This window comes from Emydura macquarii, unplaced genomic scaffold (genome assembly GCF_026122565.2).
Source record: "Emydura macquarii macquarii isolate MOO-44397 ecotype Brisbane River unplaced genomic scaffold, CSIRO-AGI_Emac_v2 contig_3122, whole genome shotgun sequence".
Taxonomy (NCBI): Eukaryota; Metazoa; Chordata; order Testudines; family Chelidae; genus Emydura; species Emydura macquarii.
Genome location: NW_027133259.1, coordinates 3,958,070 through 3,972,460, shown reverse-complemented (window position 1 = coordinate 3,972,460; position 14,391 = coordinate 3,958,070). Strand labels below are relative to the sequence as shown.

At 44.5% G+C, this 14,391-nt stretch overlaps 1 protein-coding gene across 2 annotated transcripts; it reads right to left on the bottom strand.

Annotated features, from left to right (window-relative positions):
- Window positions 1–726: 726 nt before the first annotated feature.
- Window positions 727–13,061, bottom strand: LOC137141869 (TRPM8 channel-associated factor 2-like). Of its 2 annotated transcripts, XM_067530967.1 has the most exons (8): window positions 12,987–13,061; window positions 10,799–11,432; window positions 8,780–9,753; window positions 8,240–8,334; window positions 6,139–6,352; window positions 4,527–4,766; window positions 3,008–3,345; window positions 727–1,494 (listed from the first exon to the last, which is right to left on the bottom strand). In XM_067530967.1, exons 2-8 carry the CDS (start codon window positions 11,413–11,415, stop codon window positions 1,255–1,257), a joined length of 2,718 nt encoding a protein of 905 aa, XP_067387068.1. In that variant the 5' UTR covers window positions 11,416–11,432; window positions 12,987–13,061; the 3' UTR covers window positions 727–1,254. The 2 variants fall into 2 exon arrangements, 1 of the variants encoding a protein (XP_067387068.1); XR_010916753.1 differs by lacking the exons at window positions 3,008–3,345; window positions 4,527–4,766; window positions 6,139–6,352; ... (2 more) ...; window positions 10,799–11,432; window positions 12,987–13,061 and adding an exon at window positions 1,960–2,093 and having other exon boundaries at window positions 1,357–1,494.
- Window positions 13,062–14,391: the final 1,330 nt, after the last annotated feature.

Sequence of the window (14,391 nt, the reverse complement as noted above, 5' to 3'; positions counted from 1 at the left end):
TTCTAGGGAAAGGAAGCGGTGTGTGAAACTTCTCAGCACCTCAGTTGACACACAACACTGGGTATGCAGTTGTCTAATTCTTAATGGAATAATAAGCAGGGGGAAAAATATTCAATAGGCTTCAGAGCCTCAAACTATTTTTATGCTTGCGATAATGTTGAGGTACTTTGGTAGATGGGTAGGAGGCATCACCAGAACTGACATGAGAGGGAGCAGAGCACACCGGGACAGTAGCAGAGCTAAAGGAACTGAAATAGCAAGGAAGTGGTAGATCAGAGTTGTGGTGTATAGTCCAAGCTGTATTAGAGACTCAAAGGGAATTTCAAGAGTTCCTGAAGTTAGCATGTGAGATATTAGCAATATTTAGTTGGAACCCAGGACTGAAGTAGCACGTGCTGCTAATAGACATACAAATGGACAGCAGAAGGGGAGAACTCAGGCCCCTACCACTGATGAACAGAACTGGAATAACATGGATGTTCCAGGTTAAGCTCATAACGAATGTGCAATTGAGCAAAAAAGTGAGGAGATTAATTTAAACTGGATATCAGGAAAACTCTCTGACTGAAGAGGGTTTGTTTTGACTATGGAATGGTCCCCAAAATCTCCATTACTAGGGATATGGAGAAATCTCAGTGGTACCTATGAGAAGGAAGGTTGTGGGAGAAGCTCAGCAACTTGTTTTCACCAGAGGTCATGTTGGTAGAAAACTGCATAGAGTAGATATCAAGGAGTCATTGTCAGATGCTGAGGTGTCCCCGCCCCCCAAAAAAAGTAAGATTGAAACAAACTGATCAAATGCAATAACTCAGGCCAGATGCTATTCTCCCAAGAGTTCTCCACAGATTATAGAAAGGAGTGACTGAGCGCCACACCAAAATATAAAATGTGTTCTGAAACTACTAGAAGGTAATCAGAGCTGTAGCTATCTTAGGTTTGTTTCCCTGAATCACGTGGAATAATACCTTACTCTATAAGTACTCCTATTCATCCACAAGTAGCCCCGCTAAAATCAATGGGTCTTCTCAGAGTAAGATGCTACTCCCTGAGAACAAAGCTGGCAGAAGCAGCCCCAGATAAATTCAGTTCAGAGAAGACTTTTACCTCACGTGGCACAGACAAATTACTTCAGCAATACCAACAAGTCTGAAAGAGATGATAAGTTTGCACCATCTACATTTGAATCTAATTTAATGGGAAAGACTCTTGGAATGGTGGCTGAAATTTTTGAGATAATTCAATGTGAATAAGCCATCACATTTTTTTCATTGGGTTCTTATCCCAGGTGGGCAGAGATGCCAACTTTGTGGAGACTTCCCCCGTGATAGGCCAGCCCCAAGCTACAAAGAAAGGGGCCAGATTCTTCTTCACCTGCTGAGAGAACTTCTCTGCCCACAGGTTCATCTTGGAAGGGTTGTCTTTGGGGATGCTGGAAATGGTCTGGTATTCATAGAAGAGCTGGATGAAGGGTTCCCAGCCAAAGGCTTCCTGCAGCTGAAGAGGATTACAAAAAAAAAACCCCAGCGTTAAAAGTCCATGAGAGTCCCTTAAGGCTAACACGATATTGCACCTGATCCCATCTTATGAGTATTAGTGACCAAACCTACAGTTACTGCTAATCACACCTCATGAAAATTAAATGGTTATCTGATCACAATATCATTTTGGGGTAAAGCTACTGAAATTATATTTCAGTGATCAGTCTTAGATGTGAGAGTGGGGAGGGGGCAATTTTACAGTACATCTCTACTTTCAAAAAAGAGACTTGTTTTGTTTTTTTTAAAGTGGTGGTTTGGGACTCCTAGCTTATAAAAATAAGCAGTTTCAATATCCAGTATGCTCAGTTCACAAATAAAAAGATGCTTTGTCTATTGTGGCAAACACCCTAGTGGGTCTCACACTTCCACCCCTTGTAGTGGGCCAGGAGTCACCAGTTATCTCATCTCCTCAGGGAGGTACCTTGGGGTGGCTCCCTCCTGCCAGCTGGGGCCAAAGGTTTTCTCCTTCCCTGCTCCTCTGGCTGCAGAGAATTCCCATCTCCTCACCTGGGGGAAGCAGCAGCTGCTGCTGCCACAAACCCACTGAGCCAGCCCTGCTTTTTGCTCTCCCTCACCAACTTAGGGAAGGCAGGTTTTAAGTACACCTGGAGTAGCCCTTCATTGGGTCCAGGTGTCTCTAATTGCCCTGCAATCAACTCTCCTCTGCTTGCAGGAAAAAGGGCTTTTGCCATTCTTGGGTTCACACCCCGGCCCTAGTATATCCTTTTGCGGCCATCTGGCCTGCCTTTACCACACTATCTACCAGCTCTCCCACAGCAGAGCTAGGATCTTTCCTCTTCATGTATTATCACTAACAGTCTTTAATAAATGTGCACAAGTGTTACCTATTGGAACATAAACACCTCTGCGGATGCATAATTCACCTTTCTATCTCTGAGGGGTTGCTGATTATGCAGGACTAACAGGAGTAAAAATTTAGGTTTTTTTAGGGAAGATTTAAAAAAGTATTTAGTCCCCTAAAGATAGGTGCCTTTTGAAAGTCCCACAGGGAACCGTCTGCGTTTTTAGGCATCTAAATAAAATCTATCCCTTAGGCACTAAAGTGAGGGACTCTAAATCTGCCTGCACACAGGAAGTGCATCTTACAGTATGAAGGTGTCAGTATTTACACAGTTACTTTTCAGAAACAGGTTAACCTGTGTTATTGAATGTGCTAGCCTATGTGTGTGTGTCACCAGCGCCGTCTACACGACGCACTGGAATAAGTCTGCAATTCTGTGCCAGTGTGTTCCCTTCCACTGACCTGCGTCCTCTAGAATAAATAAGCCCCGCAGTGAAAGAAGAGCCTCAGTTAGCCCAAGTGGGCGGGGCCTGAGGTTTAAGGGATGAGATTCTGAGTTCTCCTCCTCTGCTGCCTGCTTCTATGTTTACAGCAAACACAAAGCAGCCAGCATCCTTTAGAGAATCGTTTGCATCCAGACACATTCTGATGAATCTCTCTGTGTTACCTGCAGGTAGGTCTCCAGTGCAGTCCAGACATTCCAGTCCTCCAACTTGGCTCCTTTGTCAAGGTAATCGCTGATTGTTTTCTTGCGGCGCTGCAACTGTAGGTCTCCGTGGGCCCTGTCCCTGGGGATCCCCAGCACCTTCTCATGCACATAGACAGACCACAGGTTGCAGGTGGCCTCAGTAGTGTGAGGGCGGAATTGCCAGCCTTCCCGCTGCTGGTTGTGTCCCAGCTCATGGATGGGACCCCAAAGGCCATTCGCTTTCATGTATTCCATGTTCACCAGTTCCTTTACTGAATCCAAATGGCACATGACTGGGTAGCCAGAGTGCAACCAGCCTGGAGGGAGGAGTCCGAGTTGACAGTCAGGTGAGATCTCAGCTCAGGAAAGATGCTTTGTATTTTTTTAGTAAGCAAATAATTCATAAGAAACAATAAATCCGACCAATTTAAACCCCTTGTTGTGGTTCTGGATTATCCTCTGGATAATTCCTCCAAATTAATTCCTCAGGCAGTTTTACTGGATGAATACTGTTAACAGGCCAGTCTGAGAATCTGAGCATCAAAATTTGATCTGTGTTGTGATTGGTCAGGTAAGTATTATTGTTGTACTTCCATTCCTGTTTGGGAGTGTATGCACAAGCACTTCTGCTGAGAATACTCCCATGTGTAAATGGAAATTACAGTTTCTGCAAAGATTCACGTATGACTCTCTGAAATTCACGTCCTATGAACTTTTGTGATGGTAAAACTCAATTGCAGGTGGAAATCACAGCCAAGAAAGGCAGAAACACCACAAAGGAGCACGCAACAGAGCAGACATTTATCTTTTTGTTTTTGTATTGTTCCTAGATCTAATGTTCTATTGTATTGTAGCATGTTTTATTACTGTGTTCATTATCTGGCTTTTTAGAAATCAATGGTCTGAGTTTCACAGATGCTGATACCTTGGGTGGCAGGGTCGGGAGGAGGAGAAAAAGGAGAGGGGGTAGTATGGAGCAGTACAAGGAGCAACGGTCTCAAGTTGCAGGGCGGGAGGTCTAGGTTGGTCATTAGGAAAAAGTTTTTCACTAGGAGGGTGGTGAAGCACTGGAATGGGTTATCTAGGGAGGTGGTGGAATCTCCATCTTTAGAGGTTTTTAAGCTGAGGCTTGACAAAGCCCTGGCTGGGATGATATAGCTGAGGTTAGTCCTGCTTTGAGCAGGGGGTTGGACTAGATACCTCCTGAGGTCCCTTCCAACTCTATGATTCTATGATTTAGCTTGACTTAGTGTGAATTTGGAAGAGAAGCTTCACTATAAGTAGAGTTACACTGTTAGCGGGTCCCACTGTATTATCCACATGTTATGTCTTGGTAAAAATATCCATAGGGGTTTAGTGATTTTCCCAGGTGTCATAGTGAGAGTCAGTGGAAGAAACCAGTATTGCAATAAAAGAGTTCCTGGCTCCAAACTTCCAACGCAATCCTTTATACCCCGGTGTCACTCTGTTGCCTTCTATGACAATATACCATACTCACCAGCTGAGATCTGAACACCCGCGATAATCCTTTCTGGCCGAGGGAACGTGGCTGGTATGGCTGCCAGCTCAGCTACAGCAGCCATAATCTGTTCCCAGAGGGTCAGCAAAGGCTCTGGATCTTCTATAGGACGGATGTCGTTTGCAGGCACCGTCAGGATGATGTTCTTGGCAGCTAGTTCTGCCCATGGAGCTGGATAGTGACGGATGGAGGTCAGCCACTGGCTCTTAGATGTCTTTCCTGCATCAGTATGGAAGAGAGAGATTCAATGCACAAATCCCTGCACTTTGGTTCTGTATCAGTTCAGTATATCTGATTTCTTTTTATATTATAATATAAATTAAAATACGTAGGGCCTTTGGAAGCCCTAAAGATGAGCAACAGCTACCTAAGTAACCTCATGATTTGATTTGATTTGTTAACCGTTGTGCTCCTCCCCTCCCTTTTTTGTTTTTTGGTTGCACTCTCTCAAAGACTGATCCAAAGCTCTTTGTAGTAAAAGGAAGCCGGCCTGCTGAATTCAGTGGGTTATGGACTGGTCCCTTGTTGCACCTTTCCTCATTGTTCCTCAATCTTGCACCTTTCCTCAATGCTCTTTGAGTCAGAAACTGTCCCTCGTTCTGCATTTGTGCACTGCCAAACAGAATGGGGCTTCCATCCTGCTTGGGACCGTCAGGAGCTGCTACTGTACAAAGAATCATGTTAGACTTCTCCCTTCTCTAATTAGTGTCATAGTTAACAGACAGAAATGATAAAATACGTGTGTTTTTTTAGTTTAACATGAGGATGAATTCAGTGTAAATCTACGCATTTTGATGGGATGTTTTTCACCAGGGCTGTCTTTCTGCTAAGTATAAATAAGAAGCACTGCTGGTGATTATTTTTCCGGGGTTTGTTTTTTTTTTTGGAAAAAAGAATTTAACTGTCAGGTTAAAGCGCATTCATAGGTGAAGAAAATCACTTTGAATAGATGAGAACAATATGTTCAAAATATTACCTGTCCATAACTGATTAGTGATATTTATTTATGAGCCACATTTAGACTGTGTGTTCTCGTACCACTCCATTGACTTCAGCGGACCCATGTGCACGTAAAGTAGCCCTGAATTTGGCCCTGTACATCTATAAAATATCTTAAAACAGCCTGAGATTTTGCTGGATTCATCTAACTGTATTGACTAAAAGCATGAGACTATGATCTCCTCTCCCTGTCAATGGTGCTGCTGTCCATGTCAAGAGGATTCATGTGCCCTAAAGATCTTGAAGCAGGAGGCTTGAAAAATGTATGAGAGCAAGATGTGCCATAATGGTTTCATCTTCTACTTTTAGTCTCTTCCCTGATTTAAAGACTTGGAGGGAGCGTTTTAAGGTGCTATCAAAATAATCCTTGTTCTTGCTCTAATATCTGGTGAGAAACATGAAAAAGGCAGTTGGTGTCTGCAATGAGTGAAAGAAAAAGGAGCAATTACACCTTATAAGAACCGACTGAAAACCGATCAAGCTCAGATCATGTATTATTAGAGGTGGACTTTTGTGTGTGTCTCTTCAAAATCAGCAGCAGTAGCAAAACTGGCTAAGACAAGATGTGCAGCCCATTTACCAGCACACTTACCTAGCTCGAAGAATGGAGCCTGCGTGGCCCCTTTTACAGTGATAGACACTCCCCCCAGCTGGCTGCCCTTTGGCACTATGATGTAAATGAGGCCCCCCCAGAGAGAGGAGACTGACATCTTCTGATCTTTGACGTCACATCTGTGTATCACCACAGGGGGGCGTTTCAGCTGCTCTGCTCTGCTGAGATCATCGGAGTGACACCCAATCTGCACCTGGAAATGAAAAGGTGGCTTGTTTACAGGCAAAGTTTTAGCTTTAGGAAAAGTCTCAGCTATAAACAAATGAGAGCAACAGAGAAATGAACGTAATAGACCATTCTGTGAACATTGATCCAAGTGGAACAGCTTTTCAGACAGCGTCCCAAGGCCCACACCAGAATATCCCATAGCCACTGGTGAGAGAACAGCACTGAGAGGTGCTAGATCACTATTCAAACCTCTTCACCCCGTCAGGCAGAGAAGAGAATTGAATCTGGATCTCCACCTCCTGGGTGACTCCTTTAGTCAGTGAGCTAACAGTTATAGAGTGGGCACTACTTTTCCTCCTAAGCATACCTACCAGAAGGTGCCCTATAGGCGAGAGAGGAGGTTCAGTGCCTATTTTCCCTGCTTTGCGTCTCATGCTGGGGTTTAGGTGGCAGAGAGGAACCTGGACGGTTTGTGGCAGTGTGCACTCAGCAGCCTGCGGAACCTGAACCTTGAAAATGTAGGCACCACAATGAGTTTTGGAGTGTACAGTGTGAGTGGCAGCCAAGCAGGAGTTTTCTGGATTGCAGTGGTATCTAAAACTGGGATTAAGGTGCCTAAATCTTGGGTTTAGGCACCTAAATCCCATTGTGAAGCTGAGCCCTGGCTCCTCTGGATTGCAATGGGAGTTAGGAGCTTTTCAGGGTCTAGGCCAGGATGACCTAGTTATAATGAAATGGAATCAATGGAGCAACGATCTGATACATCAGCTTTATAGGCCCCACTGTCCTGTCTTTCTGCTTTAGAGTCTGTATTTCAAGTGGCTTCACAAATCAGAGGGGTAAAAGCGTACGTGTGGTGGCGTGTTATTGCATCTCCAGTGCGCCATTTGATAAGCAGTTTCTAAATATTTGTGTTTCAATAGCACTTTCCGTCTGAAGCTCTTATCACACTTCACAGGCATCAATGACTTACATTTCACAAACCCCTGTGAGGGAGGGAGCATTAGCTCCGTTTTCCAGAGGAGGAAACTTCTGCGCAGACAAAGGAAAGCCTGGCTTGTCAGAGGGGCCGAGCACTCACAACTCCAGTGAAATCAATGGAAACTCCGAAGTGATTTGCCTGAGTCACTGAAGCACTCCTAGTCCTGGCCTGTAACCTTTGCTACAGTAGGTCTGCAGGATTATTGTTATTCAAAGTCTGCCTACGGCCACAGACGGCTCATCAGGTCCATGCAGTGTAAGGTGTGTCTGTTTCCATAGCCGAAGTACACCAGGGAGTGATGTGGCTAGCATCACCTCTGACCTTCTTTGACTGCCCTAAACCTCTGGAGCAGGGACCCATTTCTGGAAGCTTTTTGGTGAGAGTTTAAGTGACACTGGACCCCACTAACTTCAGGGTTGTAGTCAAGCACCCTAACCACTGAGCTGCCCTACCTCATTGTTGTTGTTAACACTTACTGATGATGCAGATACCTGGGGGCTCCAAACGTGGGGCCACTCCACGCCAGGCACTGTGACCCCATCCTGAAAGGTATTTAGGCACCTAGCTTCTATTAATTTCACTGGGATTAGGGGCCTAAATAGCTTTGGGGGATCTGGGCCTATGTAAACACAGAAGGTGATTTGGGTCCTAAACCAAAAAGCTGAACATCTAGGGGCAATTGATGAGAACTTAGTAAACAATTCTTTTGATGATGCACAAGAAGAACTAGAATCCTGCTCCCTCTCCACTGCCTGTGTTTGCACTGCTGGGTGAATGCTTGTAAAAAGCAGGTAAGAAACGATGTTTTCACAGAGCGGAATACATCCATGGAGCAGAGCTGTAGAATGAAGTGTCACATTTCATTTAGTCCCGTTTCTGAGTGGAACGTTCAAGTGCAGTAATTGGGATCAGAAACCATGATTAGTTCACCTGCAGGCCAACTCCAGTCACGGTGCTAGGAAATGCAAAGGTCACTGTGTTCCCACGAGGAAGATAAAGTCCTGTGCTCCTCCATGCAGTATCACCTGGAATAAAGAACAAAGGACAGGTTCAAACTCAGAGCTATTCTTAAACACCTCTGTCTGTTTTCCAGTATGAAAGGATGAGGACAATGGCATGGCCAGTCTGCATGAAGATGGGTCCTGTCCCACTGAAGATAATCGGGGGGAGGGAGGTTAAGAAGATGAAATTGCTGAAGTCCCATCGCTCAAATGTAGTACTGGACTGGAAAAAAATGGAGAATAGAATTTGGGAGAGATCCAAAATTCAGTTCTGAAACAGAAACTAAATCTAACCTAGCAGGAGCCTTTCCATGCCTAGCAGCTACGTTCTGCATACAATGTGACAGGTGCGATCTAATCGGGGCTATGGAGATATCTGGGGATACACTGTTATATCCTGTGTTCTACAGACCATTCTACCCTGAAACAAGAGATGGGGAGGATAACGAGGAAGGACAGATTCTCTCACCTGTGTTTGTACAGTTGATTTCCACAGTGGTGGTAGGGACTGTGGGAAATTCACAGAGCGCTAGCCTAGCACAGTCGGACATGGTTTGGGATAGTGCTGTAGCCAGGTGAAGAAGCAGGGCCTCCTTGGAGTTCCCCTTGACTGGGTGTTCTTTGCTCACTGGTGGGATCCCATTGTTCTGCACCATCTTGTACAGGATGTGGTACAATGAGGCGTAGATGTGGCCATTTTTGACTGGGATTTGAAGGACTTTGGCACAGTCCCGGCCCAGTTTCTGAAGCCAGCCTGCCACTCGGGGCTGGAGTTCCTCCTTCTTGTCTAGGTGCTGCTGGAATTGAGAGAGTGCCCTGCGGAAGTGGTAATGTCCCTGCTGCTCTTCGGGTTGTAACGCTGGGTACTTGCCTGCCTCAATGTTTTCCCCCAGAATGCTGATCCCGAATCTATTGAGGATTTTGTTGCCAGGATATTCAGCTAGAACATTTTGGCCTTTGTTCTGAGAAGCCCACCACCAAGCCTGACCTCCAATCAGCAGGCCCCCTCCTTCTGCCACAAACTCCTGGATCTTCTCGGCCTCCTTGTCACTGTAGGACTGGCAGCAGTAGATGCTGAGATTGTCAGTAAGCTCTGAGATCTCGCATAGCATCTGCCTTTGACTCAGCAGATCATGAAGGTTCTTCAGGTTGGGATTGATGCCAATTCTTCCTTCCTTCTCAGCACCAAGCCAGTGAATGGCATTGAGAATGAAGTCTGTCAGCTTCAGGGTGCTGAGATGGACCTCATGTGTAGCCACCACCACACGGCCCCGGCCATAGTGAGCTGCTGCAAGAAAGCATTCAAGGGAGTCATTCAAGCCAAGGGGGAAGGCCAGAGTGCCATGGACCAGCAGGTGAGAGGGTGCACCATCCGTCACTATATCTAGCTCTGACACACCTCCTAGGAGAAGGTTTAAGTCTCTGCTGAAATCTTGTCCATGCCTGCAAAACCAAGAGATGTTCTTATCAGGTCACATGCCAGCATTGTCACAGCGTCATGAGATGGAAGAGGGAGATTGTGTAGTACATCTGCTGTGTCCTACAGCAATATCCAAATATCCTTAAATCACCTCTATTTCTTAGGGCTGCCCTTTGAGATCGACTGATGAAAAGTTCTAGGCATTATTATTAGCTGCCTTCCTCTGAAAGGCAGTGCTCTGCCTTGACTTGCAATTACTCTGAGTATTCATTACAAAGCAAAGCCAAACTCTTCTGATCTCCTCACCCTGCACTGTTATGTGGCAATTTCATGTCACTTTTTCTTAATCCTTTTATCCTCTGTGATGTGACATGGCCAAAGCAGTGCAGTAGAGGGTAAGGAGATGAGAATGAGAAATAGAAAAGAGCACAGAGTAAAGGGAGGAATGAAGAGAGATGAAATTCCGGTTGGACACAGCAGAGGATAACGTATGAAGGATGTTTTGCATTAATTGATTCTGATCACCATTCAAATTCCTATAATCAGCACTTAGAGAATTTCCTTTGCTCAGCAGAAAAGGGTTTATTATTTTTCAGAAAAGTATGTAACAACATTTTGAGATGTGATCTTCCACGCTTTATAAACAAACAGACATTTGTGGAGCACAACTACTTAAACGTTAATTATTGCTTGAGTTTTTGTACTAAATCCGTATTTCAGATCACAAATAAGTGGAAGGATCCTTGTTTATTAGAACACAAAGAAAAAGTTAAAGGAATCACTTATTTGCCTTGTCTCATGCTTAGAACCACATGATTCACCTGAACTCATTCAGAACATCACAGGCCCCAGAAGTCAAGTGTTTCCCCAAATTTCTTTGGCAGGTATCTGATTTTATTTTTTTCCTGTTACTTCTTTTTTCCTGCTACTACTTTTTTCCTCCCTCTTTTCCCCCTCCCTTGAGGTGTTCGAACATAATCCCTTTTCCAACTTTGCATTGTTTAGGAATATTTTCTTACAGCTTTAGCTACACATTTAAATACATTTGAAATTATTTCAGATACTCACAGAGCAATCAAGGGAATTGTAGGCACTTTTTCTGAGATGCTGAAGATCCCCGTCTCACCATATATATCCGTGAAATACATGCCAGCCATGCTGGTTATGTGGTTCCCAGGGAAATCGAACAGCACTCTCTCTGCCCCGTGTCCATAGGCCCAGTGCCAAGCCTGACCCCCAATGAGAAGACCACCTCCTCTCTTCACAAACTGGATCAGCTCCCTCCCCTGTGCAGCATCATAGGCATCCATACAATAAACCCCAAATGAGGCGATGAACTCCGCATTGGGCTGCACTCTGGTGCCCAAACTACTGAGAATGCCCACCAGGGAGCTCAAGCTCTTATGGACCCCAACCACCGCTCCTGGGGAGGCACTGAGCCAATCCACAGCATTGTGAAGGAACCGAGCCATCTTGGGATTCCCCAGGTAGCTCTCATGGGAGATGACCACTATCCGGCCCTTCCCATACTGTGAGGCGGCGATCAGGACCTGCCCCTTGGGGTTCACCAGCACTGGGAAGGCAGTCTCGCCAATGAGCAGCAGCTCACAAGGAACAGCGTCACCAGTAAGATCCCAGCCTTGGACACCGTCCACCAGGAAATCATAGGCAGCTGAAGGATCCATGTTCAACTTTGTCTTGTCTACAGGAAAGACAAGCAATAGCTTTTCTTAGGGTAAAGACATTCAGAAGAGGGTTTATTTATCCTTCTTTGCCTCTACTTGACATGATAATGGGAGTTTTGCTATTGATTTCAGTGAGGCCACATTTTTCCACATAATACCCTAGTAGATTAGTCTGAAAGGATAATACAGATCCAGTTATATTGCCTTTTCTGTTTCTGACATCTCTGTGATGGAACTCTTCTTTTGGGGGTACCCTAGGGGCAAAGAGAGGTTGGGGTGGAGGGTCCAGGTAGTCAGGCGTGGTTGAAGCTATGCTGTCTAGGAGCTGATTCTAGCCCACTGTACGTTCCCGAGGAAGTCAGGGAAATCAGCTGATGTCTCAGGAGGAACCATGACTTACTGTGGAAGGAAGGGAGACTTTGTGGCTTGGTGCTGGACTGGGACTCATGAGATCCATGTTCAGTTGTTGGCTCTGCAACAAACTTTCTGGGTGACCTTAAACAAATCACTTAAGCTCTGTGGGTAAAATGGGGATAAATCTTTCCTTTCTCCCACAATTTGTGTTCTCTGTGTAGACTGCAATCTCTTTGGTGCAGGGACCCGTTATGATTTAGAAATTCAAAGTAGAATTTTTTTCTGACATTCAAGTTAATATAAAGCTGAGTGGAGCAGCAGTGGGCATCCCTAGGGCTGGAATAGCAGGGGATGCTACAGGCCAAGATTGAAGTGCATAACTGGGTGTGACTCCTCAAATCATAAACTTTATCATTTCTTATTCTGAATAAGAGGGGAAGCCACCCATCAGTGTTGAGGTGCATTGTCAGAGTGATGTTAGAGACTCAAAAAGGTTAGGAGTTGAGGTGTATTAGCGAAGTTTTGTAGGACTAGGAATGGTAAGGGGTTATGATGGAGAGGCACTGGAACAATCGTGTGGACACAGAACAGTAATAATATGGGTACTGCTAGTGAGGTTAATGATAATGACACAGAGGAAAAGTGGGAATATAATTTAAATTTGATATCAGGAAATGTCAGCTAATAGTGTGGGATTTATTAGACTGTGAAATAGTGTCCAATAGGGAAGGGTTGGGAGCACCATCACTGGGATATTTAGAAATCTTTAAATGCCGTGTATCAGAAGAAGGAAGTCTGAGAGAGAGTCAGTGTGACCCAGACGCTGCCTGGGAGTGAAGGGGGAAATGAAATGAAAGGCAGCATGAAGACACTGTAGAGAAGCTAAAAGACTTCTTTGCATCAGTCTTCAGCAGTGCAGACAGTGGCGGAAACCTACCCTTTTCAAGGAAACAAGATGAGATATTCTCAGAGATTGAGATGTCAAAAGAAGGGAATTAAAGCAAACTGACAAATTAAATAACAAACATGGGACCAGGTGGTATATCTTGAACAGTTCTGAAGGGACAAAAGAAAGAAATAGCTGAGCTGCTAACACGTTCTCTCATTAAAATGAGCAAATTCTTTCCCTTAGAAGCTCAGCTGTAACTCTGTGGTACTAGGAAGTTATCTAAGCTTAATCTGTGATTGCATGCAATGCTCCCCACGTTCAGACTTACCTGCAGTGGATATGTGAAGTTGACCACAGTGTCTTCAAAAGATTTTCCTTGCCTTCTGGAGAACGTATTTGGAACAACACCGTAGCCCCTTGATGGCTTTTGAGAGATGGAGTCTCTTCCTATTCAGGAGAAGCTGGAAGTCAGCTAGTTGACGATTATCAGCCTGAATCTGTTCTGCGATAGCCTGTCGCAGGTCACTGGTTATGACAGCAACCCTTTTTCAGGTGCAGAACAGTGACTTGACGTTCTGTGCCTCTGTCTTTTATACACCTTCCTTGCATTCAGTGTCCTGCCCACAAGGGAGACGAACTTGACAGATGCATAACGTGCCTCTGACACAACTGGCTGGCACCTTTTCCTGGGCTGTCTCAGGCAAACTAGATTTGTTTTGTAGTTCTAGTTACTACAGTCATCTGCAGAAGGGTCTGATGGCTTTTAGACTTCAAAATCTCTTTAAATGAATTGAGCAGGCTGTAATTCCCTGCTTTTGACTTTTGTCCCTTTTTATCTGAATGTGCCCTTCAGTGTGATATAAAGGTGCCTTGGTGTATACTAGTAAAACTCCTTTGATGTTCATAGCTAGAGTGGTATTTCCCGTCCCCCTCCCCCGCCCAACCTTAGCAGTCTGCACACCTAGAACCCAATTTTTGGGCTAAATTGAATGTGCCAAGCATAGTTGGTGCCAATCTCACAACTGTAGAATTTAGAATCTGGGAATAACTTCCACAGAGGCTATTATCAAGGATTATCAATTCCTGTTCAACATTCATAGTGTTACATTTTCTCACTGCGGTAAATCAACAAAAAACCAGTATGATAGAGACCATCCTTACAACCGCCTTATTGCTGTGAAAGATAAATGACAGGTTTTAAACTTCTGTAATGATTTTCTGTGGAAAACGTTGAGGAAGAATACAAGGTTAAATTATTTTAGCTCAGGGTTGTAGAGTTTACTAGATCCCTCTTCTGAGAAATGGGGGAATAAACCAAGGCCCCATCTAAAGCTGTGTCCAAATGACAGAATTTCACCTAAAAATCTCCAGTGGTGATGTTAGTGGGAGCCTTAGTGTAGGGAAGGATCTGGTGTAATATTGCATAGTGTAATATTGCATAGCATAATATTGCATAGTGGTTTAAAATGCTGTAAGCCACTGAAGTCATGTCTATACTCGCGTTCATGCTGGTGGTGACAAAATCTGGAATGTATGTGTAAAATTCCTTATGGAAAGGAGAGTAGGTAAATCATTAAAACTGCTTCTATGGTCTTCTAAGGAAATGAAACGTGGGAACACACGGTCAAGTTTACACACTTATTCTTCCCCGGTCTTCATTTTTGCATTATGATGCCTTCATCTGATTTAACTGGAAAATTGATAACTATCTTTAAATAAAACATGAACCTTAG

What these genes read in the sequence shown, in the direction of transcription:
- LOC137141869 (XM_067530967.1), bottom strand. Translation starts at nt 11,415, where the DNA reads ATGGATCCTTCAGCTGCCTATGATTTCCTGGTGGACGGTGTCCAAGGC. An exon ending in TGACTGGAGTTGGCCTGCAG is followed by an intron (nt 6,353 to 8,239) that starts GTGAACTAATCA and finishes TTTCATTTCCAG; the next exon opens with GTGCAGATTGGGTGTCACTC. An exon ending in GGGTGTTCAGATCTCAGCTG is followed by an intron (nt 3,346 to 4,526) that starts GTGAGTATGGTA and finishes TCCTCCCTCCAG; the next exon opens with GCTGGTTGCACTCTGGCTAC.